The 23,628-nt window shown below is 36.0% G+C and overlaps 1 protein-coding gene across 17 annotated transcripts in view; it reads left to right on the top strand.

Moving 5' to 3' along the window:
• Positions 1 to 23,628, top strand: part of RFX3 (regulatory factor X3) — a 289,212-nt gene that overhangs the window by 250,060 nt on the left and 15,524 nt on the right. For all 17 annotated transcript variants that reach the window (XM_079927662.1, XM_079927671.1, XM_079927672.1 and 14 more), the window contains 2 exons: positions 5,396 to 5,604; positions 15,157 to 15,310. In XM_079927662.1, the coding sequence (XP_079783788.1) occupies positions 5,396 to 5,604; positions 15,157 to 15,310 (363 nt within the window). The remainder of the gene's footprint in view (positions 1 to 5,395; positions 5,605 to 15,156; positions 15,311 to 23,628) is intronic.

Genomic DNA, 23,628 nt, shown 5'->3' on the forward strand with positions numbered 1-23,628 from the left:
TTACTCAGCTATGGCTTTACTCCTCTGTTTTGCGGTTAAAGTCTGCTAATATTTATAGTGCTAGACAGCAACATATGTCATCAGGGTTTGCTGAATGATTAATAGAGTAATGATGACCACAGTCAGTGAAGTTTGGTAGGCAGGAGATGAAACGCTTTCATCTACTAGCTGTGGGGTCTTGGGCAAGTTCCTTAACTCTTCTGGGCTTTACTTTCTCCATTTTATAACACATATCTTAGATTACTGTTTACATATTTAGTAATATGTAAAGCCCATAGCACCATGACACGCACACGAGAAATTTGTTTTCAAAAGTGCCCCACCTTGGTTCGTGCCCCGGTCCAGGAGGATCCCACGTGCCGCGGAGCGGCTGGGCCCGTGAGCCGTGGCCGCTGGGCCTGTGCGTCCGGAGCCTGTGCTCCGCAGCGGGAGAGGCCACAACAGTGAGAGGCCCGCGTACCACAAAAAAAAAAAAAAAAAAAAGACAAATAATAACAAGTGTTGGTGAGGGTGTGCAGAAATTGGAACCCTTATACACTAGTGATTGGAATGCAAAATGCTGCAGCCACTTTGGAAAACAGTATGGCAGTTCCTCAAAAGGTTAAACCTAGAGTTACCATATGATTTGGCAGTTTCACTGCTAGGTACATACCAAGAAAAATGAAAACATGTCCACCTAAAAACTTGTTCATGCGTGTTCCAGCAGCATTATTCATATTAGCCACATAAAAGTGGAAACAACTCAAATGTCCATTAACTGATGACTATGTGAACAAAATGTGATATTCCACACAATGGAATATTATCGGGCAATAAAAAGATGAAGTTCTGATACATGCCACAACAGAGATGAACATTATGCTAAGCGAAAGAAACCAGATACAAAGGACCGTACATTGCATGATTCCATTTATATGAAATGTGCAGAACAAATACATGTATAGAGACAAAAAGTAAATTAGTAGTTGCCTAGGTCCTGTAGACTGGTGGGATTGGGAGGTGATAGATAAGGAGTAGTATGGGGTTTCTTCTTGGAGAAATGAATACATTCTAAAATTGATTGTGATGATAGAGGCACTACTCTGTGAATATACTGAAAGAAGCCATTGAATTACATACTTTAAATGAATGAATTGTTCGCTCTGTGAATTATATCTCAATAAAACTGTTTTAAAAAACAATATCGTTGCTTAAAGATAAACTGATTATTACTCCATTTCCTACAAAGTTTAATCTACAATTCTGGACTAGTTTTATCATTTAAAATATATCAAAAAGTAATATTTAGGTTTGATTTATTTTAGGGTGTCGTTAATTAGTTAAGTTCATTCTGACTTTCATGAATTGGGTTTAAACTTCTAATGTGTATAGTTTTTCTTAGATCTACATAAATATTTTTATATATACAAGCACACATACGCACACACGTGCAAATATGTAAGCTCCACAAGAACAAACTGTCTCACGTTTACAAATCCATTAACTTTACATATTTCAGTGGAATTTACATTAACTGATTTTAGTGGGAATATTAAGAGTTCATATATTTTTGCCTTAAAATGTATACTGTTATGTTTTTTTCAAATCTTCATTCAGAAAAGATATGTTTAAAAGTACTTTAAGAAGAGTAGAAATGGTAAGGCAACTTCTAGTTTCAAAAAGTAATTTAAGTTTAATAACCGAAAATATATTTAAGAATTATTCCTAATAATATCTGAGAAAGATTTAAAATTTTCTGTTTTAACATTATTTTCATTCGTATAGTTGTGTGTCTGAACCCTATGAAGTATGTATAGAAATGAGTTCTTCCTGGTTATAAACGCCAGCCTTGGCAGCATTATTGCATATAAATGGTCAGTTATACATCTATACTACTACTCATCCCCCACTCACTGACTTTGAGATTACCTTTTTTTCCCTTCCTTTATTCTCAGCTACCAAGTTTTTCTGGGTCCACATGACAGTTATTAGTGCTGAAACCTGTGTGCTTAAGTATCTGTCCTCTAAGACCTCCTTCCTTTCGTTAGAGGACCACGAGCGCAGTGGTGTGCCCTCCATTTCCCCCTACATTTTACCTCTCACAACTCTGTTCATTTTCATATGTAATCTCTTTCTCAGGTTAGCATATTTTATCTTGAACTCCTTTCTTTCCTCTTCTGTTCCACATTTTACCTGGTTTTCAGTCTCCTGCCTCCCATTCCACCTTCATCACCCTCTCCTGTTCATTTGGAAGTCCCTGCCCCTATGAGATTAACCTCGTTAAGACTGACACCCTAAGACATATAGGGTGATGCTCTTGTAATAAGGGAACTTTAATTTAAAACAATGAAATCACATGTAAGTGTCAATATTTTAATGCTCTAAGAGCTTAAGTTTCTTTCAGGATATCCATAAATCTCTTTCATTACTTCATTCTTCCCTAATTAAATCTTTAACTCATGCATTCAGGATAATTTTCCTATTGCCGTATAATTGGTTTTCTGTTTTAATTAACTGATAGCATTACAATAGTATTGCTTTAGAATTGTTTTGTATAAATGGATAGTTTTCCAAATACAGTATGGGCTAAATATACTTGGGTTGGTTGACCTGATAACCTAACTTTTGCATATACTTGGGTTTCTGTATTTAAAAGACATTCTGATTTTGAAGCTACTGCCTCCTTATCATCTTGGAGATAATTTATTTCCAACTTAATAATATCTTTAATTTTCGTCCTTACCTTTTTCCACTATAGAACTGAAATATCCAAATTCCTTCACAGGAATATACTTCACAGGAGTAATTACAGTGTACTCTATTGTTAGTATATTTTCAATCTTAAGAGTAGTAAAATGAAATATAATATAAAGTAGTTTGAAAAGTCAGAATAATGTCTTATGGCTTTATTTCTCTAAGTTTAGTTTTAGATTATCATTATCTCTTGGCAAGAACTAACTTCCTAGGAAGCAGTGAGTTTGAATTTATGTTAAGAAATGAAATTAAATTCTTCCAAGGAGGGCTTCCCTGGTGGCGCAGTGGTTGAGAGTCCGCCTGCCTATGCAGGGGACACTGGTTTGTGCCCCGGTCCGGGAGGATCCCGCGTGCCGCGGAGCGGCTGGGCCCGTGAGCCGTGGCCGCTGAGCCTGCGCGTCCGGAGCCTGTGCTCCGCAACAGGAGAGGCCACAGCAGTGAGAGGCCCGCGTAACGCAAAAAAAAAAAAAAATTCTTCCAAGGATACCAGTAAGTTCCTCCTGCCTCTTACCAATGCACAAAAAAATCTTCCACAGTGGGTATAGAGTTTCAGTTTTGCAAGATGAAAAAGAGACCTATTGCACAGTAATGAGCATATAGTAAACACTCCTATAATGTACACTTCAAAATGGTTAAGATGATAAGTTTTGTTATGTGTTTTTTACCACAATAAAAAAAATGCTTAGCCATTAATGAAAAAACGAAAACAACCTCCCCTATCCTTTCTTGAGACATAAATTCTTCCCTGGGTGCTCTTCTGAACTCCTAAATTGATATAGAAGTTCTGGGAGTCATTTAACAGTGTATTTTGAAAAACCTATTACATAGAAAAAAGTACAAAAGTAAGCAAAGATGTAGTTACTAGATTGCTAATTCCAGCATTTTTCCTAATAGTAAGAAATTGGAATGACCATAAATGTGTAACTGTATGGAATTGGTTTTGTAAATAATGGAATATTTATGCATTGAAGCAAATTCCGTCACTGAACAATAAATATAGCTCCTCATTTGCCTATACAGAAAGTCATTTATCATATATATTGAAGTGAAACTAAGCAAAATATCAAGTAAAATGTATAATATGAGCCTCTTTTAAAATAACATATGTACATAAGCATACATGCATGTGTATATACTACATGTGAACAGTTTGAAAGTTATTAGCATGTTGTAGTTATCTCTTAATGTTGGCATTTTAGATATTCTTAATATTTTGTTCCTTTTTGTTTATTTGTATTTTCAATTTTTAATAATCATTGTGGTGTACTTAAAATACTTAAAAGTGATATTTAGGAGGTAAAATCGGAAAGACTATTACTAATTAGATAAGAGAAAGGATAATAGATGGTATCATCAGCTGGGAATGTAGAAGAAACCCTAGGTTTCCCTGAAGAAATAAAATGAATTGAGTTTGGGCATTTTATATTTGAAGTACCTCCCAGTTGAAATGTCTCTTAAATAAGGTAAAGTCTGTAGGGCCAGGAGAGGTGCTGGAACCAGAGGGTGGAGATTAGGGGTTTATTTAGTTGAAATGGTTGATTTGAATAAATGTGTCCTCTGAGAACAGATAGATTGAAAGTTATAGACACTTTTCAGAAAAATACATACATATTCACAATGTTTTAGACATAGAATCAGGACCTTCACAGACACCCCTCCACAGAAATCTATTGTGAAAATATTACCTGGACACAGTGAACCCAGTTTAAAAATTCTTGTCACATTTCATTTCTCTAATGTTATGCTTGGGGAAAATGAGGCCCACGCAGATTAAATGAATTGCTTGAAGTCAGTTTAGCTGATTCAGGCCCTATGTTATCATCCATGTCCTTACTCAAATATTATATTACCAAATAATTGTATTCTGACCTTAAGAGTATAGTATTTTTTTAATGTTAAAATACAACATAGCACTAGAAACATTGTAAAACTTATGGCAGCCATTGAAAATTAACTTTAGAAGTTCCTGTTTTCATTGCTGTTACCAAACATGAAACTTTCCTGTCAGAACCAGAAGGAAAACTATAGTGATCAAACTTCTTGGCAGGTAGCCTTCCTACATTTTCTCAAAAGTATTTTTGTTGTTGTTGTTGTTGTTGTTTTCGGGTCTGTGAATTAATTTGCATTCATAGCCTTGCCTCTGTAGCCCTTGAGACTTCAGTTTCTTATCCAGAAAACTCATATAGCATATACTTCTACCTTGTATCATTCAGTGTTTGTTTTTGTTTTAATCCTGAGGGACCACTTTTGGCCAATTGAATCTATTTATCCATCTGACTTACGCTAAATCTTTTCAAATGAATTGGCTTTAAAGTTTTATCTGATTGGGAGAAAAAAGAGAGGGAGTAAAAACTAAAGAAAGACGCCTCATACTGTAGGTTCAGGCTCCTGTTTTTCTTAAGTAATCATATATTTTAGTCTTTCACACAGACTAGTTAATGTAGAAAAACCAAGTCATACTTTTATGTCACATCACTTTTTCATGCACAAAGGCGATGTTAGTTTCCTTAATAACTGACAAGTAGTCCTTCATTTTCTTAATTCATTTAATTGTTTAACGCTTTCAATATAATTTGCCATTTATGCCTATGGTTTGTGTGCTGACACTAAATGAAAAGGTGCTGAGTTGAACTTTTTCTTTGCTTTCTGTGTACTGTCCCAGGAGCAGGCTTCCTGGGTATGTCAGTGTGATGACAACATGGTTCAGAGACTAGAAACAGACTTCAAGATGACTCTTCAGCAGCAGAGCACCCTGGAGCAGTGGGCTGCATGGCTTGACAATGTGATGATGCAAGCACTGAAACCATATGAAGGAAGACCCAGTTTTCCTAAAGCTGCCAGGCAGTTTCTGCTAAAATGGTCTTTCTACAGGTATCGTCTCAATTTTTCCTATTCTGCAATTATGTATGTACATGCTTCTCAGAAAAAAAGCAAAGAAAGGAAGACTTTAGTTTGCAGAAACTCCGTGTTGTGATTATCTTCAACCCAACTCATGACTACAGCATCATGGAATTGTACCAGGAAGCTTATGGAAATAAAATTCCTGCTAGGAAAAGAAAGGCTCTTATTCAAAGCCCTAGAAGTTCTCAGATGGGAACATCTGAGATCCCAGTCTAGATAAGATGTTTAGCAACAGTCAAAAAAGGACTACAGTCCTCCTTCTCGCAAACGTGTATTATTTAGTCTTCTTTCTTGAGCCCTTACCACCACTCTTCTTCTCTAGTTCAGGGATTCTCAAACTGTGGTTCGCTAGACCAGTAGCATCACTATTGCTTGGAAACACATTAGAAATGCATATTTTCAGACCCCTCCCCAAAATGTACCTGAATCAGAAACTGCAGAGGGGAGGCCCAGCAATCTGTGCTTTTTAAAGTATCGTCCACGCAGTTCAGATGCATACTCAGAACCACCTAGTTAATTTCTTAATTTGATCAATTACAATTGTTTTCAAACCTAGCTGCACCTCAGAATTAGTGGAAAGAAGAGCAAAACAAAACTCCTAGGTATCTCCCAAAAACTACTGAATCAGAATCGTGGTTGTTAGAAAGTAGTGATTAGGAGTAGGGATAATCAGAAATTTTTTTTTTCAAAACGCTTACTCCTGGTGATTCTAATGCATAGCCAGTTTAATATCGAATAATCTAGTAATACAAAATGAATCACTTTTTGACTAAAAGGATATATATATATATATATATATATATATATATATATATATATATATATATGTAAATGTATGTTTTTCTAGACATAGAAGAACCCCAGCAGAGAAAGATTACTTGATATATAATATCAACTGTTGGGGTGAACCATTGACCATAGGTCTACACCAGGGGTTAAAAAACAGAACCTGTGTGAGTTGGCATATATACTATATATATGACATAGGATGGAATTGACAGAGTTCCATTTCTTAAGCTAAGTTACGTAAGTCGTATTTTTGACCCCGGAATTTATTCTTGTGATGGGAGTTCATTTCTTTGCTTCTTTAGATAATGGTGGCCTCACTGGCTCGGGCCGAAAAGCCATGTCTACTTTGAGGTTTAGGCAGTCCCTAATTTAGTTCCTGTGCAACCATGCACACATCAAAGTAGTGACTACAGGACATACCACTGACTGTGGCTGTGAGTACCCTATGGTCATCATCTGGACCTCAGTGGTGAGTCCAAAGCAGTTGTGAGGAGAGAAGGTATAGAAAGAAGTAGCAGAGTTTAGAGACTAGTAGAAATTCTGAACCCAGTAAGCCCAAATTACAGGATTTCCATCTTGTTTTGACCACCTTGATAAAGATGGAACCAGAGATCTTTTAATTATGATGGTAGTTGCTTGGTTTTTATTGTGACTTATTTCTTTCTCAACTGATTTGGTCCAATTCTTATTTCTTAAACTGAAGTAGAGGTGTAGATTCGCTGTATATGTTTAATTAGGAGTTAAATTATCCTTACATCCTGAAAACCGTTTTCTAGTGTCTAGCCCAGGGTTAAATGCAGTGAAAGAAAGTCTACCAGTTTTGTGTTGTTGTTTTGTTTTTGTTTTGGGGACGGAATAATTCCACAGTTCTGTCTCTCATATATTTAGTGCTTTTAGTCCGTATGATTTGAAAAGCACCTTATTATGGTGCTGTCTAACTCTGTGACCCACTGATATGCTTCATTAAAGCCAGTCCTAGCTTTAGATCTGGGTGTCAGTGAGCAATGTGTTGATGATATGAGTTTTCCTTTGATATATGGGGAAGATTTGGAAAACATTATCACAGTATTCTCAAAGTAGATGTAGAAATAGTAGTATTAATAGTAGAATTCAAAATTTTAATTTGGGAACATTTCTTAAGATTTCAGATATTTTCCCATTTGCTTGCAAGTTGATTTCATCCATTTTTTTTCCTCAGAAAATCATATAGATGGTATATGTGCTTCATGAATGATGAAACAGAAGTTATACTAGCTGTTGTTCCAAAACCTATATGACCAAAAGCAGAGTGCATCCTCTATATCAGAAAAAATCAAGGATTTTTTTTTTCTTCTTACTGCTTTCTTATGTCATTACATCAGACTTGCCCTTACTCCTTCCTGAGGACTTTTTTTTCTATGTTTAGTTGATATCATTTTAGAAATACACTCCTGGAGCCTTTGTCTCCACAGAGATTTGTTGCAGGTATCTTGACAGAAAATTACTTACTTGTATTTCTTGTTATCTGCAGATATACAAACCCAGTAGATCATCACTTGCCTGCCCTCTGTCCTCCCTCAGTTGGGGATAGTTGGCTTGTTATTGTTAGGCACTATTATGGTTATTATTTTCATTTCAAGAAGTCTTGAAGGCGTATACTTCAGGGCCACAGAAGGAAAGGCATATTCAGACAGATGCATACCTCCTGCTGGTAGGCGAGGTCAATAACTTAGAAACTTAAGAGCCTCTAAAATCTGACCTTTTTTTACCAAGGCATAAGAACATATTGAGTAATGAAAACTGCATTCACAAACAGAAGCAGAATTACAGAGTATTTTTTTTAATGTTTTTGGCTTTTTTAATAAGATTTGGCAAAAAAAAAAAAGAATTTGGCAGTCACATATGTCAACCCTTCATTTTCTGAAGTTGATTAATCTCATAATTTCTAAAATTCTGTGTATATATTTATATGCATACAAATAAAGAAATGGACTGGCAGAGAATCATGATAGCAGCAGTTGACATGTTGCTGCAGACACCCTCTGCTCCAAACGGGGGTCTCTCCTTGCCTAACCTGGCTTTAAATGACTACTGCTGGCTCCCTGAGAGGTGGAAAAAATATCACCACCTTTCTTGGGCAGAAATGTAGAAGTTAAGTGGGCCATTTCTCAGCTTGTGTGTTTTGTGGATAACGGAACACAGAATTCCTCAGGGTCACCCTGAGGGTCAACCAAGTATCCCATTTTTAAAAATGAAATTTATAGCTTCGATACAGTGACTTGAAAGGGGGCACAGAGAACCTAGTTTGCCTACAATTGAACAATATATAAATCTTCCAAAAAGTAATACTCTCAGAATCAGCTATAAGCACTGTTTGAGAAGAGTTCACGGTACGGGGGAGGGGGTGGTCACAGGTGCGACGTTCTCATCTTTCTTCTTTGGAAGGGTGTGATGTATCCCCAAATACATAAAGAGGTGGATTGAGTATCATGTGTTTGGGGATATGTTTCATTTTCCACACCATGAGTTATAAAGATAAATACACAAAGGTATTTCTCATCCATTATAAAATAATTAACATTTATAACTCTGATTTTAAAAGGAGTTGAATTCATGGTAACTTAGCAACATGAAATTCAGTGGAGTCAATTTTGCAGCATATCTTACAGAAGTCTGAATCAGACAATAGGTTTCCAATTAAACTGTTAATTGTGTCATTTGATACTTGGCTTGTAGGGCAGAAGCCCAACACAGAGAGCATGAAGCAGACATAGCATTAATAATATAATTCAACTGATTCTTTTCTAAACATATGACAATAATTTCTTAACATGCTTATCAGTATTTTTAAAAATAACTAGGTATTATAACTGAAGGTCAGCACCCCTTTTTTTTTTAATTTTCCAACAGAATTTCCTATTACATGTGTACTTTATGCTGAAATACGGTGATTGCCCAGTTGTCAAATAGAATCCAAAAGCCTTAGCATGGCCTATAAGACCCTACATGGTCCAGCTGCTAGTGACCTCCAGGTCCCACCGTGTATTCTCTTTGCTCACGTCCTCCAGCCACACTAGCCTCTGGGCTGTCCTTGGAATAAAACAAACATAGTTCTGCCTCAGTCTCTGTATTTGCTCTCCTTTCTGCCAGGAAAGCTCACATGTTCACACGGCTCACTCCTTCACTTCAGTCTCGGTTCTGCTCAAGATATCACCTCCTCAAAAAGAGTTTTCCTGACACCCTAACTTAAAGTGCCGGCACCCATCACTCGCCAATCTCTTAACGTGACTTATTGTTTTTCATAGGGTTTAATCACTACCTAACTTTATATTTTATACCTACTCTGTTTTTATCAACTGTCTGTCCTACTAGAATGTGAGCTCTGTTGAAGCCAAATTTTTGTCTGACTTGCTCTAGAACAAGACCCTGGCACAGAGTAGGAACACAATAAATAGCTATTGAATGAATTAATATGAATTCTCTTGGAATAAAAGAATTGACTTTGCATTTTGTTTAATAATATCAGAAAGCTACTCAGTATGTATATTCTTCTTAGTCATTTACATTATTTTAAGGGAAATATAAAGCCCTAAAAGTTGAATTTTGAAATATATATATAATTCATTCTATATCTGTGATATTTATCCCTGCAAAGATTTATTGACATTCAACCGGCCCACGATTCTTCTGTGTTACAATGAATATCTTCTTTTTAAAATAAACAATTTTTGGATTATGAAATTAGTATATACTCACTTTAGAAAATCTGGGAAATACAAATACTATAAAAAGAATAAACTTAAATCATCCATAATTTTACTACCCAGAAATAACTACTGGTAAAATGTTTTCTTTCAGTGTTATATAAAATTGAGATCCAATTGTTTATCAGAGTTTATTATCTGTATTTTTCCCTTAACATTTTTCATTTAACATTATACCTTAAGCATATCTTAAGAAACATAATTTTTAATGTCCTCACAATATTTCATTTTGTGTATGTCTCATACATAATTTAAACATCCTGTTTGTCTCTTATTCTTGAGTATTTAGGTGGTTTTTGGTCTTGTGATACAATTATAAAAAATACTGTAACGATTATCTTTGTATAAAGTTGCACATTTATCTTCAGATAAATTGAAATAAATTTGTACTTTTTAAGGTGACTAATACTATTTTAGTGAAGTGTGCTATCTCGATGCTTATAATAAAGTATTAAACATTCCCATTTATTTAGGGATAGGATTTTTTTAAGAATTATATTGATAGTTTCTATGTTAAATGGGCTCATATTATACTTTTTAGTTCTTGCACTTAACATTATATCATTGACATCTTTCCAAGTTACTGCCTATATGTGTACTCTCCCTCATTTCTTTAAACTTTTATATAAATTTACATATATGAATGAACCATTTTTTTTGCTTAGTATCCTACAAATGGATATTTAGTGTTGCCCCCTATTTTCTCACCAGTATAAATATTGCTGCAATTAAAACTATCTTTGCTTATTTGTGTAAATTTCTAGAATTAGAACTGCTAGGTGATCACACCAGTCAGAATGGCCATCATCAAAAAATCTACAAACAGTAAATGCTGGAGAGGGTGTGGAGAAAAGGGAAGCCTCATACACTGTTGGTGGGAATGTAAATTGATACAGCCACTATGGCAAACAGTATGGAGGTTCCTTAAAGAAACTGAAAATAGAACTACCATATGACCCAGCAATCCCACTACTGGGCATATACCCAGAGAAAACCATAATTCAAAAAGACACATGCACCCCAATGTTCATAGTAGCACTATTTACAATAGTCAGGACATGGAAGCAACCTAAGTGTCCATCGACAGAGGAATGGATAAAGAAGATGTGGTATATATATATATACACATATATATACACAATGGAATATTACTCAGCCATAAAAAGGAATGAAATTGGATCATTTGTAGAGACGTGAATGGACCTAGAGAGTGTCCTAGAGATTGTTCATACAGAGTGAAGTGAGAAAGAGAAAAGCAAATATTGTATAATAACGCATATATGTGGAATCTAGAAAAATGATATAGATGATCTTAGTTGCAAAGCAGAAATAGAGAAACAGACGTAGAGAACAAATGTATGGATACCAAGAGGGAATGGGGTGGGGTGGGAGGAATTGGGAGACTGGGATTGACACATATACATTATTGATGCTATGTATAAAATGGATAACTGATGGGAACATGCTGTATAGCACAGGGAACTCACCTAGTGCACTGTGATAACCTAAATGGGAGGGAAGTCTAAAAGGGAGGGGGTATCTGTACGTGTATGTCCCATTCGTTTTGTTGTTCAGTGGAGGCTAACACAGCTTTGTAAAGCAACGCTGCTCAGCCATAAAAAGGAACGAAATTGAATTATTTGTAATGAGGTGGATGGACCTAGAGGCTGTCATACAGAGTGAAGTAAGTCAGAAAGAGAAAAACAACATATGCTAACACATATATATGGAATCTAAAAAAAAAAAAAAAGGTTCTGATGGACCTAGGGGCAGGACAGGAATAAAGACTCAGATGTAGAGAATGGACTTGAGGAGATGGGCAGGGGGGAAGGGTAAACTGGAACAAAGTGAGAGGGTAGCATTGACATGTATACACTACCAAAGGTAAAATGGTAAAATAGCTACTGGGAAGCACAGGGAGATCAGCTCTGTGCTTTGTGACCACCTAGAGGGGTGGGATAGGGAGGGTGGGAGGGAGACGCAAGAGGGAGGGGATATGGGGATATATGTATACATATAGCTGATTCACTTTGTTATAAAGCAGAAACTAATACACCATTGTAAAGCAATTAAACTCCAATCAAGATGTTAAAAAAAAAAAAACAACATTGTCAGAGAGAGAGCCTGCTTGTATTTTGTAAAAACAACAACTAGAAAACACTACTAGGTGAAAGCATTTGTGCATTTTTAGTTTCGACATGTGTTGCCAAATTTCCCTTCATAAATGTTTTGTGAATTTATGCTTGTAGAAACAGCAAATGAGAGTTCTTTCCCCATACCCTCTCCAACACTGATCTTTTAATGTCTTATAGTATAATAGATGATATATGGTATCTTACCTTTAATTTACATTTCTTTTAATTTTGAATAAGATTAGTCACATTTTTGTATACTTGTTAGCCATTAGTCTTCTCCAGGCTGTATTTTAAATAGCTGCTGTCTTTCTTCAGCAAGAGATGTGTACTTAGGAGTGAATATTCCACCCCATATTATTTAATTTTTCAAAATTATTTACTTCACATGATCAAATTTGGATATATGTAAAAATGTTAGGCAACTTTTTATTGTTATTTTTATGTTGTTTTTGCTTTTGCTTTTTAAAGTAGAGGATTCTCTGCCTGTTAAAATTTGTTCCATAGGAAAATAAAGTTTAATTTCAATGGCTATTAAATTTATAATAATTATTTTTATGAATAGGTGATGTGTTACTGAGTTTTGGGAAAAGCATGCATCGAATTATAACAGAATTTTGTCATTATATCTTTGACATATAAGTGAAAGTGTTAATTTATTTTTAGTGATTCTCTTATAGAGTTCCAAACTTAAGGTATTCATTAAAGTATTTGACTCTAAGGAATCATTCACCAGTACTACTTTTTATGATAATGAGTATATTATTAACTCCAACATATGGAATAGTATAGTAATAGGTAGTTTTGCTTAAGGTTTCACATACATTATCTCATTTGACTCTCAGGCTAATCTTGAACCTTTAAATGTTAAATGACATACTCACAATCAAGATCACATGGTGGTTAACATGGATCTAACTCCAAACCCATGCTTTTTTTCTGTTTAGTAAATAGATCCACAGAATGAGAGACATCTGCCATCATCATATAGTAACACCTGTTCTTGCTGTCGTAGCCAAATGAGAGTCAGAAGCTCAGCTCCTCCTGTTTTGTGTATTAGGATCATAATCACTTATATTTGAGTCTTGTTCTATTCATTCATAAGTCTATTTCACAACCTTTAACACATTTTGTCCTTGAAATCGTCACGCAAATTAGGTAAGACCAAAAGTACTGCTTTCACTTTCACCCAAAAGGAAAAACACTCTCATGGAAATGATTTTTTTTTTGAGATTGATAGTGAATTAATGAAGAGCCAGGATCAGAATCCAGGGCTTTAGAGTTTTAGATGTACAAGGATGATCTGTCACTTGCCAAGTTGAATGTGTAGAATTTGATATATTACTAGCCTCTATATAAATAAGGTTGAAAATGAAACAGAAATGTAGTCTTCTGTTTTTCCATCTGTCTGGCATTTTACAATTCTTCATTGCAAAATAAGGCCTAGGAATATCAGCCCATACATTTGTGAGATTCTATCTCCTCCTTCTATCAGAGAATATAATGCCTGTTTTAGTTTGCATAGGACAGAAATCTCTAGAAAAGGACACTAAATGAAAGTGAGGAGAAACACACACATACACACACACACACACACACACACACACACACACACACACACACATCCTACCCTGACTCTAAGATAGAAATATTAAAGAGATTTGAAGTGCATGGACAAGCTTAATAATTGACATATCTTCAATGAGGCCAAAATTTTATTTTGATTCACTTCCATTTTGAGTATAATAGAGTGTATTGTTAGTATTTTATTAATAATATGGTTCAGATTTTGGTATTTTATAAATTAAACATTCATATTTTTCAAAGTTATGCATTTCTTAATTGATTTTATTATGCTATTTCTAATGGAAAGATCACCTTAATTTAATTTAATGGAAATCAGTAAGGACCTAGAGTCACTTAATAAATTTACCTTCCAACAGAACTTGCAGGGATCCCTGTACATAACTGCCTACATTCTACATTGCCACATTTGGGAGCATTGCTTAGTGTGTATATATATATATATATATATATATATATATACATACTTTTTTAAAGATAAATTTATTTATTTTTGGCTGTGTTGGGTCTTCGTTGCTGTACTTGGGCTTTCTCTAGTTGTGGTGAGCCGGGGCTACTCTTCGTTGCAGTGTGCGGACTCCTCACTGCGGTGGCTTCTCATTGCGGAGCATGGGCTCTAGGCACACGGTCTTCAGTAGTTGTGGCTCACAGGCTCTAGAGCGCAGGCTCAGTAGTTGTGGCTCATGGGCTTAGTTGCTCCGAGGCATGTGGGATCTTCCTGGACCAGGGACAGAACCCATGTCCCCTGCATTGGCAGGCGGATTCCTTACCACTGCCCCACCAGGGAAGTCCCTGCTTAGTATATTTTGTAAACTTGGTCAAATACATGTTTTTCTCACAGCGTACCCCAGAGGTTGTTATCATTGAGAGATACTGACACAGTGTTTACGCGTCATCAATAAGACCTTCACTTTGAGTTGCTTTTTCTTATGGTGATGATTTGTCAGCCTTCCAAAAATATTTTTTATTCAATTCTGACCCCTTTGTGAATTCAATAGAATCAAAAGACTTGCCTATGACAGTAAAATGGTTTTTCCCAGTTAATAGTTGTCTAGCTCTAATAAGGATCTAGTCAAGTTTCAGTGAAGATGACCTATTTACCACTCTGTTTGAAAGAGTTGAGCCAACTGCTTTCAGTAGTGAAATTATTCCATGGCAGGTTGTGTGCTATACCAATCTTTTAGACCTCTAACTTCTTTTAAGAGGAAAATTAGATTGAACTCTAATCCTGCTCACTAACAATGGCTGCATATGTGTCTTTTCTCTTGGAACAGCTCAATGGTTATTCGGGACTTAACCCTACGCAGTGCTGCTAGCTTTGGCTCCTTCCACCTGATCCGTCTGCTCTACGACGAGTATATGTTCTACTTAGTAGAACATCGTGTTGCTCAGGCAACAGGAGAGACACCCATAGCGGTCATGGGTGAGGTAAGAGAGGCTAAAAGAGCTATGACCCACAGGGCTTTCTAAAAAGATCTGAATTTTATTTTAATCTAAATGTATTAATCGTTGAAGCAATGGTTCCTAACCAATGAGTTTTGGACCCCAGAGGGCCTGTGTGGTTATTTCGGGGGGTCCTTAAATCCCTCTGTTCATACATATTTTCTTAGTCAAAGGTTCTAAAACTGTCGATTATATCATGTGAAAGTACATGGAATATTTAAATATGCTATAAAGGTGTCTATGTAAAAGAAAATCTTGAGAATCACTGAACTTTAAAAAATCCTTAATATTACTCAGCCATAAAAGAGAATGAAATAATGCTATTTGCAGCAACAGGGATGCACCTAGAAATTACCATACCAAGTGAAGTTAAGTCAGAGAAAGACAGATATTATATGATATCACTTATATGTGGAATCTAAAAAAAATAGTACAAATGAATTTATTTACAAAACAGAAACAGACTCACAGACATAGAAAACAAACTTATGGTTACCAAAGGGAAAGCAGGGGTGGGATAAATTGGGGGGTATGGGATTAACAGATGCACACTACCATATATAAAATAGATAAGCAACAAGGTTTTACTGTATATAGCACAGAGAACTTGATCCAGTATCTTGTAATAAACTGTATGGAAAAGAAATGAAAAAAAGTTTATAGATATATACATATATAAATATATGTATAACCGAATCACTTTGTTGTATGCCTGAAACTAACACAATATTGTAAATTAGCTATACTTCAATTAAAAAAAAATCCTTATTGACTGGAAAATAAGAAAGATTGATGCTTCTGATAAGGCTAAGGGCTAGGAACTCAGAGGAAAAAGTTAAATATGTGTTTTGTAGACTCTTTTTCCAAGTGCCCAAGAACAAAATGAAGGATAATAACAATGATGATGAAACTGATAGCTAACATTTTGGGGGCACTTACTATGTGCCAAACACAGTCCTAAGTCCCTTATGTATAATAAAGCATTTAACACATACAACAACTCTTTGAGATAGGTGCTACGTTATCCTGTTTACAGATGAGAATCTGAGGTTCAGGAAGAAAGCTAAGACACAGAGAGATTAAAGGGTTACATAGCTAGCAGACAGTGGAGACCTGTTTTGAATATTCAGTCTGATTTTCATACCCATGCTCCTAATCACTAAAGGTGTAGGAAAAAAATTCTCTTCCTCTTAATTTCTGGATAGTGTCAAAATGTATTTTCAACATGTCGTAAAGCTAAAATGCTAAAGTTAATATACACAAGGGCTGGTTAATATAATGAGGGATAGAGGCACATGCACAAACAATTCAGCCCTGGCTCACTTTGTTGTATTGAACTGGGTTTTGATTGAATCCAGATTTTGCTGGATTATGCCAGGTTAGGCAATGTTACATATCACTGCCCAAAGCAGTCAAGAAGACATGTTCACTTTTAAGCTATGTGTGTGTGCTTATTTAAATTAAAAAAGTAAAAATAAATATTAGATGCTTTTCCTAGTTTAATAAATATGATGATAAAGGTATAAATTTAAAAATATATTAAAATACCTCAAGGACCTTTATAAGTATTCTAATATAAATAAAATACATGTGATTTTTATTCAGAAAGTTGGTTAAAATATTCTTCTTTCCCTCTTTAAAATCCCTTGCTGTATGCTGATCTATATGTGTTTGTATGTTTCTTAATGATGATTGTGCCTAAGTGATGCCAATTATGTGTATGTGAGATTAAGCAAGATTCATTTTAGCTTTTAAATTACAGGCAGGACCTCATCATTGACCAAAACAATCTGGACTTTTCTTAGATTTGAGTTCCCCTCAGTGCCTCTTTCCTTAGTTCTCTTATAGATGCCTGGTTGCAAAATGCCCAGTTGGCAAGTAGATTAAATACGATAAAATTTTTTAACTCAGGGCTCAAAACTTCTGAAATAGACATGCCTTTTGGTATATTTAACACATTTGGCAACTACCTCATATGCTCCAGGACTTCTTTAACAGGATAACCAGGATAATGATAAACAGCGATTCTCATTAACACCATGTGGCTAATCCTGATGCGTGATCTCTGTTTCCCCTGCATCTCTAGGGAACAAAGCCTGTGGCCATGAGCCAGTGACACAGTGTGAAGACTTAGTGACCTCCTCATATGCTAATACAAGCAGTACTGGCTCACCAGTATTAAAATGGCCTTATATAGTCTATACTGCCAACTAATCATTCTAATGATCTAATTGACATTCTTTTTTACTATATGTAAACAATGTAAATGAATAAGACAGATTGCCACATGATTCAAAGATATAATATAAATAAAGTCTAGATCAGAAAGTAAGGTATAAATACCTTCTCTAAGATCAAAGATCTAAGCATACCTCTTGATTTCTTTGCTTACTATCTCCTTACCCAATTTATAGGAAAATCCTTTGAGCTGTCTATGCTCATCCGTTATTCAGCCAAGGCCAAGTAAAGCTAATTTTACAGGCTTGATCTCCCCTTAAAACATTGATGCCTTGTAGACCTGTTGGCCATGGTCATATTATCATGTCTAAAATTTCTTGATTCTTGGGAAAAGGAGAAGGAAATTCAAGGGAAAGGAAGGCATGCATGTCTCACGTGTTATCCTAAGCCTACCCTAGAAATGACATTGGAGGTAAAAAAGGCTTTCATGTGTCAAGCCTCAGCTGCATTCTTGGCTCCGTAAATGACCTCCCTTTCCAAACCTCAAGTCCAGAAGTGCCTGTGTATATAATGGGAGCAACACCGCAGGCCAAAATCCATTGAAATCCATAAAAATCACCATTACCCTCAATTGCAGCAAGTGGTTTTCATTCATCAGTAACAACCACCACAAAAACAGTAATAATTGTCACTATTTATTGAGAATTTATTATACCCTTAATGAAATTAAGCTCTTGATCTATCTACTAATGGTCCTTTCTCAGTAAATGGTACCCTCCCTGTCGATCATGTTGGATATGTGAGCATCATCTTTATGTATCTTTCTGTCTTGACCTGCATATCCAACCAGTTACTAAGTCTGCCCTTTCCCAAACTCCCCATAGTGCAGTCAGTATCATCTTATGAAAATGCAAACCTGATTGTGTTATCCACACCTAAAACCCTTTAGTGGCTTCTTCTTCTTCTACTTAAGGAAGAAAAGTCTTCCCTTGGTATAAGATCTGGCCCTGTCTCTCTGATCAACCTCACCCTCCCTCTTCCAGGTCCTTCTGCTGCAATCACAGTAGTCTTTTCTCTATTCTTATTCACCAAGCTTTTCTCATCATTGGACCACTGTGTAAACTGTGCTTTTACCTGGAACCCTCTGCCTGACTCTCGTTGCCCATTCTAACTCCTTCATGTCTTAAATATCGAGGAGGCCCAATTTCCCCCAGACTATGTTAGATGCTCCTTTTCTCTCTGATTTGTACTTTTACTTTCATTCTAGAACCTACGTAATATTAATTGCGTGATTCTTTGTATGATTTGTGTTATCGAAGATTTAATGCCTGGAAATAATGGAGAACTTTAAGTCAGAAGGACTAAACTCTACTTATAGTTCTGTCATTTATGGTAGTATAATCTTGGGCAAATTGTGTTCACTTTTGTTGATTCTCAAACTTATCTCTAAAATTAATTTATTCATTTATCTAACAAATACTTCTTATGCATCTACTCCAGACCAAACATTATAATGTTTAGGTTGTAGTGATGAACAAAATGGATTTTGATGCTGCATTCAAGGAACTTATATTTTAGTAGGGGATACATATTTGTTAAATGTTCATATAACTATATAGCTATAAATTCTGATAAGTGCTGTAAAGGAAAATTAAAGGGATATAGGAATACTTAAAGAATAATATTCACTTGTGAGTGAATATTATTTTTAATCTATTTTACAGATGATGAAATGAGACACAGAGCCAGTCACAGTCACACAGAGTCACACAGCTACTAGGTTGTAAAATCAGTTTCTGAAACCAAGCAGCCTGGCACGAAAGCCGTTGCTGTTAATCTGCCATGCTTATTACCTGCTGCAGGATGGGGTGAGATTGGAATAAGAATAGTTCAGAAATCAGTAAAGGGACAGCTGAAAAATAGTCACAAACTTTATTGGACATTTGTTTTACCTTTGTAGGTGCTGTATTTGGGAGAGGTGTCAGGCAGCTAAATAGATCCAGAAGCAAAAGGAAAGGTTTCCCTTTCAAAGTAACTTAAGGATAATTAATACATCTTTTCACTAATGTGAATTCAATAAATGAGTTTTAAAATTAACATTATTTACATTATTTGAGCAGGCAAGAGAGACCAATACATCATGTTTTACATATAAACACAGTATACAAACATACAAGTTTTATTTTTACATTCCCTGTAGCACTGACATTTCAGTTGTTGAAATGAAGGCTACCATGTAATGGAACCCCGAAATGAAACAGCATCACCACCATGAGTTTTCTTCTAAACGTCAGCCTGCTACTACATTAATACTGAGCAGTAAGTTATTTAAAGCATTTACATTTCCAAAGTTTCATTATTATTTTTATTTTTTGCCTAGATGATAAAAAGGAAACTATTTACTGCTAAGATTTATGCAATTTTTTGAATTTTTATTTAAATATTATAAATATGCCAATAGAGTTTCTGGCAGTGGTGAAATTTTAAGAGTAGGAATAAAGTAAAATAAACAAGTTGCATCTCTTTGCACACCTGTTAAATTTTTTTAAAAATCATAAGGTTTTCTGTACAGCTCTGACAAGGAAAATTGAGCAGAAAATATCCTTTTATTTGGATTTTATGACTAGTTGAAGGATATTTAGAAGTTAATGGCATACATGCTTTATTTCTTTAAAATATACATAGTCTTAATGTATTCACTGAATCTACAAATTTTTATTGCTTCATAAAATGATTTTCTGTGACATTTTTATATTTAATGTATTAAATATATTTAAATTGCCTTTATCATAATTTAATTTTACTTAATATTATATCTTTGTAATCAACTTTTTGAAATAAAAATTGGAACCAAAAGCTGCTTTAATTGCTCAGCTGTGAATATCAATATTAAAAATATAATATTTTAGTAATATTTTTAGGGAAAAAAAATTGAGGAACTCTTAAGGGTTTACCATTAAAAGAAAAATGTCTTGGCTTCAGTAAAATTGATATACTCAAAGTGAAAGGGGAAAAAACTCTTTAAAGTTTAAAAACTGGAGAAGAGCCATAATAATTCACAGGCAAGCTTTTAGGATAAAAGTTGAGTGAAAAAGTTCCATTTGATGGAAGTACAACCATTGTAAATATGCATGGATGCTTAAGATAAAATCAAATTAATGAAAAATAGATTTCAGTGAGCATTATTCTAGTGCAACTAGGGAATACACTGAAAATGTACCTGTTGAATAATAGACTTGTTATAGAATATTTTAAAAGGGATGAATCATATCACAGTTGAAATCATTTGCAGGAAAAAAAAAACATCTGGGAACAGTAGTAACTTAAAAAGTGTAATGAATACTTGTCAAAAGTTATATTAGTTATTATTTATAATAAAGCTTACTGTTTATTAATATTTTTCTAATTGAAGACTGGTCTTCTGACAACTACTCTGCTAAATGTCTTACATTTTTATGTAATATTCACCACAACCTTACAAGGGATATGTTAGTGTTCCCATTTCACCCATAAGGAAAACAGAGGTTGAAAGTTGCCCAATATCAGAACTAGTGGTAGCGCTAACTGTAGGAAGTGGGGCTGTCTCACTCCAAGTAGCCAAATCGGTTCAATCCACATTTTAATTTTTCACCATATAAATTGTTTATAGACAGTTTTGGAATAGCGACTAATTTATTTCTGTCTGAACTTTACAACTCCCCCAAATGCCTGCACACTCGCAATCATGCACAACCAGATGCCTGGTATGAAAGCTTTCATTATTTTGTTCCAAGGCTTCTTTCCTCTGCATTGCAGGATGCATCTTGATAGTCCTACCACCCTTCCCCTTTCCACTTTTTGTTAGTAGATGTTCAGAATATGCAAACTAAATGGAATATTAGTCTAAGCAAATTGCAGTTGGAAAGCTAAATCTGCCAGAAGACAACAACAACAACAAATTACACCCTTCAGCTCCTCTGTACCCACCCACAGACCTAAATCAAAGTTATGGTTTTAGAATTTGCAGTTTGCTTTTAGCTGTAAATCTGCTCCTCTGCATTAGCACAATTCTAACAACTTGAAAATAAATGATAAAAGTGACTCCCTGGAAAGCCTTTCTCCTCCACCTTCATCCTCCAAGTTCCTAAGAATTATCTCTGTAGATGCTCTCCTGTATTTTTTTCTCCTCTTTCCTGGTTTGTCATTCTGTTCCTTACTCTCCTTGCATGTGAGCAAAGCACCTATTGACTCAGCAGCCCAGGGCTGCAACCCTATCCCTCTGGGATCCCTGCTCATTAGCTTCCTCCACTTGGTTTCCTTCCCTGCTTGCTCTGGGCTCTAACCTCTCCTCACATCCTCTTCAGGGAATGGAGTTTTGCTCACAGCTCTGGTCTAAACACAATCCCACAATAGGTGCCCCAAAAATACTCATTCAAGGAAGGAAGTACAAAAGAATGATGGAAAGACAGACAATCAACTAACAGAACTTCTCATTTCATTTCATGATGGACATACTGGATTTCTATATCAGGAAAATAATGCTCCTAGACCAAGAAGAGCTCCCTTTCCCCAGAGTACTCCTTCAGTATTTCAGAGAACCTCCGTTATGAAGTTGGGTTTTCATAAGTGCTTACAACTAGAGATTAGTTTTCCTGAAGTGTTTGGAAGTAGGAAAAGAGAAGAAAATAGAAATCCAGGATTTCTTGACATTGTTCAAGAACTAAAATGATCACTGTAGACGTTAGGAAGGGAAACTCGGCACACTGTCCTCTTCAGCAAAGTCCACCACTGGGCTCTTTGCTTAGCAACAGGTTAGCCTGGTAGCCCAGCCTCAGAGTCAACTAGGTGTGAAACGTTACCTGGCCTAGATTAAGCATGACAGCTCCCCCTGCTGGCCTCCTTGCCATGCTCTACCATCCTGTGCCCAGCCCAAGTGGCTCTGGCCTTCCATTGTCTTTCTGGTATTTTTGCTCAGACACAGGTGAAGTTGATGGTTGCTGGTCCTCCTGGTAAAGAAATAGTCCTTGTTTGGGATGGGTAATTTCCTCAATTCACGGGAATTGTTTTCTGCTTTTCACCATCACTATACTAAAATATACTTTCATAAGTATGAGAGATTTCCAGCAAGTATATGGGCCAGTTGTGATGATCCTTCCATCACTTCAAATCTGATTCATGCTAGTGGTAAAGGTCTGCTTGGTACAAAGAGAACATGTTTCCACACTTTCACCACCCTTGTCTCTCCAGTTAATAATTTCCAAAAAAAGGAAAGTGGTATAATCAAAATAGATACTCCTCTGACATAATAAATTGATATCATGCTTTCCTGATAGACAGTGAAGGTGGCCTCAGTGGGAGCTTGTCTTTAGTTAAGAGCACCAAGGTTCTTTCTTTTCAGCCCACAGTTTTATTTACATAAAGGATATGCTGCCAGGCCCAACCCTAGCATTTGGGTAAATAGATCTTGGTAATAACTTGGAAGGCTGGGTTTAAATTTAAAATTCTTAGGCTCCTCCTAGTTCCATGCCAGAAAATGGTGACATAGACATAGTTGACCCATGGCCCACCCTGTGGCCCCTAGACCACTTCTCTTGTGTATCATTCCCTATCCTGTATTGTGAAGAGCCTGTGCTCATGCTTGTGGGCACCTCAGTCCAGTGTTCAGGTTTTGTCTGCCCTTTGCAAATAGCTGCACCTCCGCACTGGCTCTCCCTTCTTTCTTCTGATGGGTGGACTTAGGGAGAGACCTGCACAGGCCTGAAAGGGGACTTGGGGCTTTAGGCAGGGAATTATGGGATCTCAGGTAACAGAAGTATGGTCTGGGGGTAGGAGTGAAACACAGGGTCCAGGAGGGCATATCCATGTGGCCCAGTGGACTCCTTGTCTGTGGGGAGGGCCATGGCCACAGGAAAGGCAGAGCAGGGCTCTCCGTGGTGTGGGGCTCAGGACAGAGGCCCCTCCTAGTTTGGCCTAATGGTAGCATTAAATGTTAATGGTTTTGAAATTACTTTTCTCCTCAAAAGCAACTAAGGCCTGTATTCCTACTTCTTCACTACCTGCGTGCTCACTTATGAGTGCTTCTTAGAGGTTTTTCTTCTTGAAGTATAATTGATTTACAATATTATATTAGTTTCAGGTATCCAGCC

Source organism: Stenella coeruleoalba (assembly GCF_951394435.1).
Source record: "Stenella coeruleoalba genome assembly, chromosome: 7".
Lineage (NCBI taxonomy): Eukaryota > Metazoa > Chordata > Mammalia > Artiodactyla > Delphinidae > Stenella > Stenella coeruleoalba.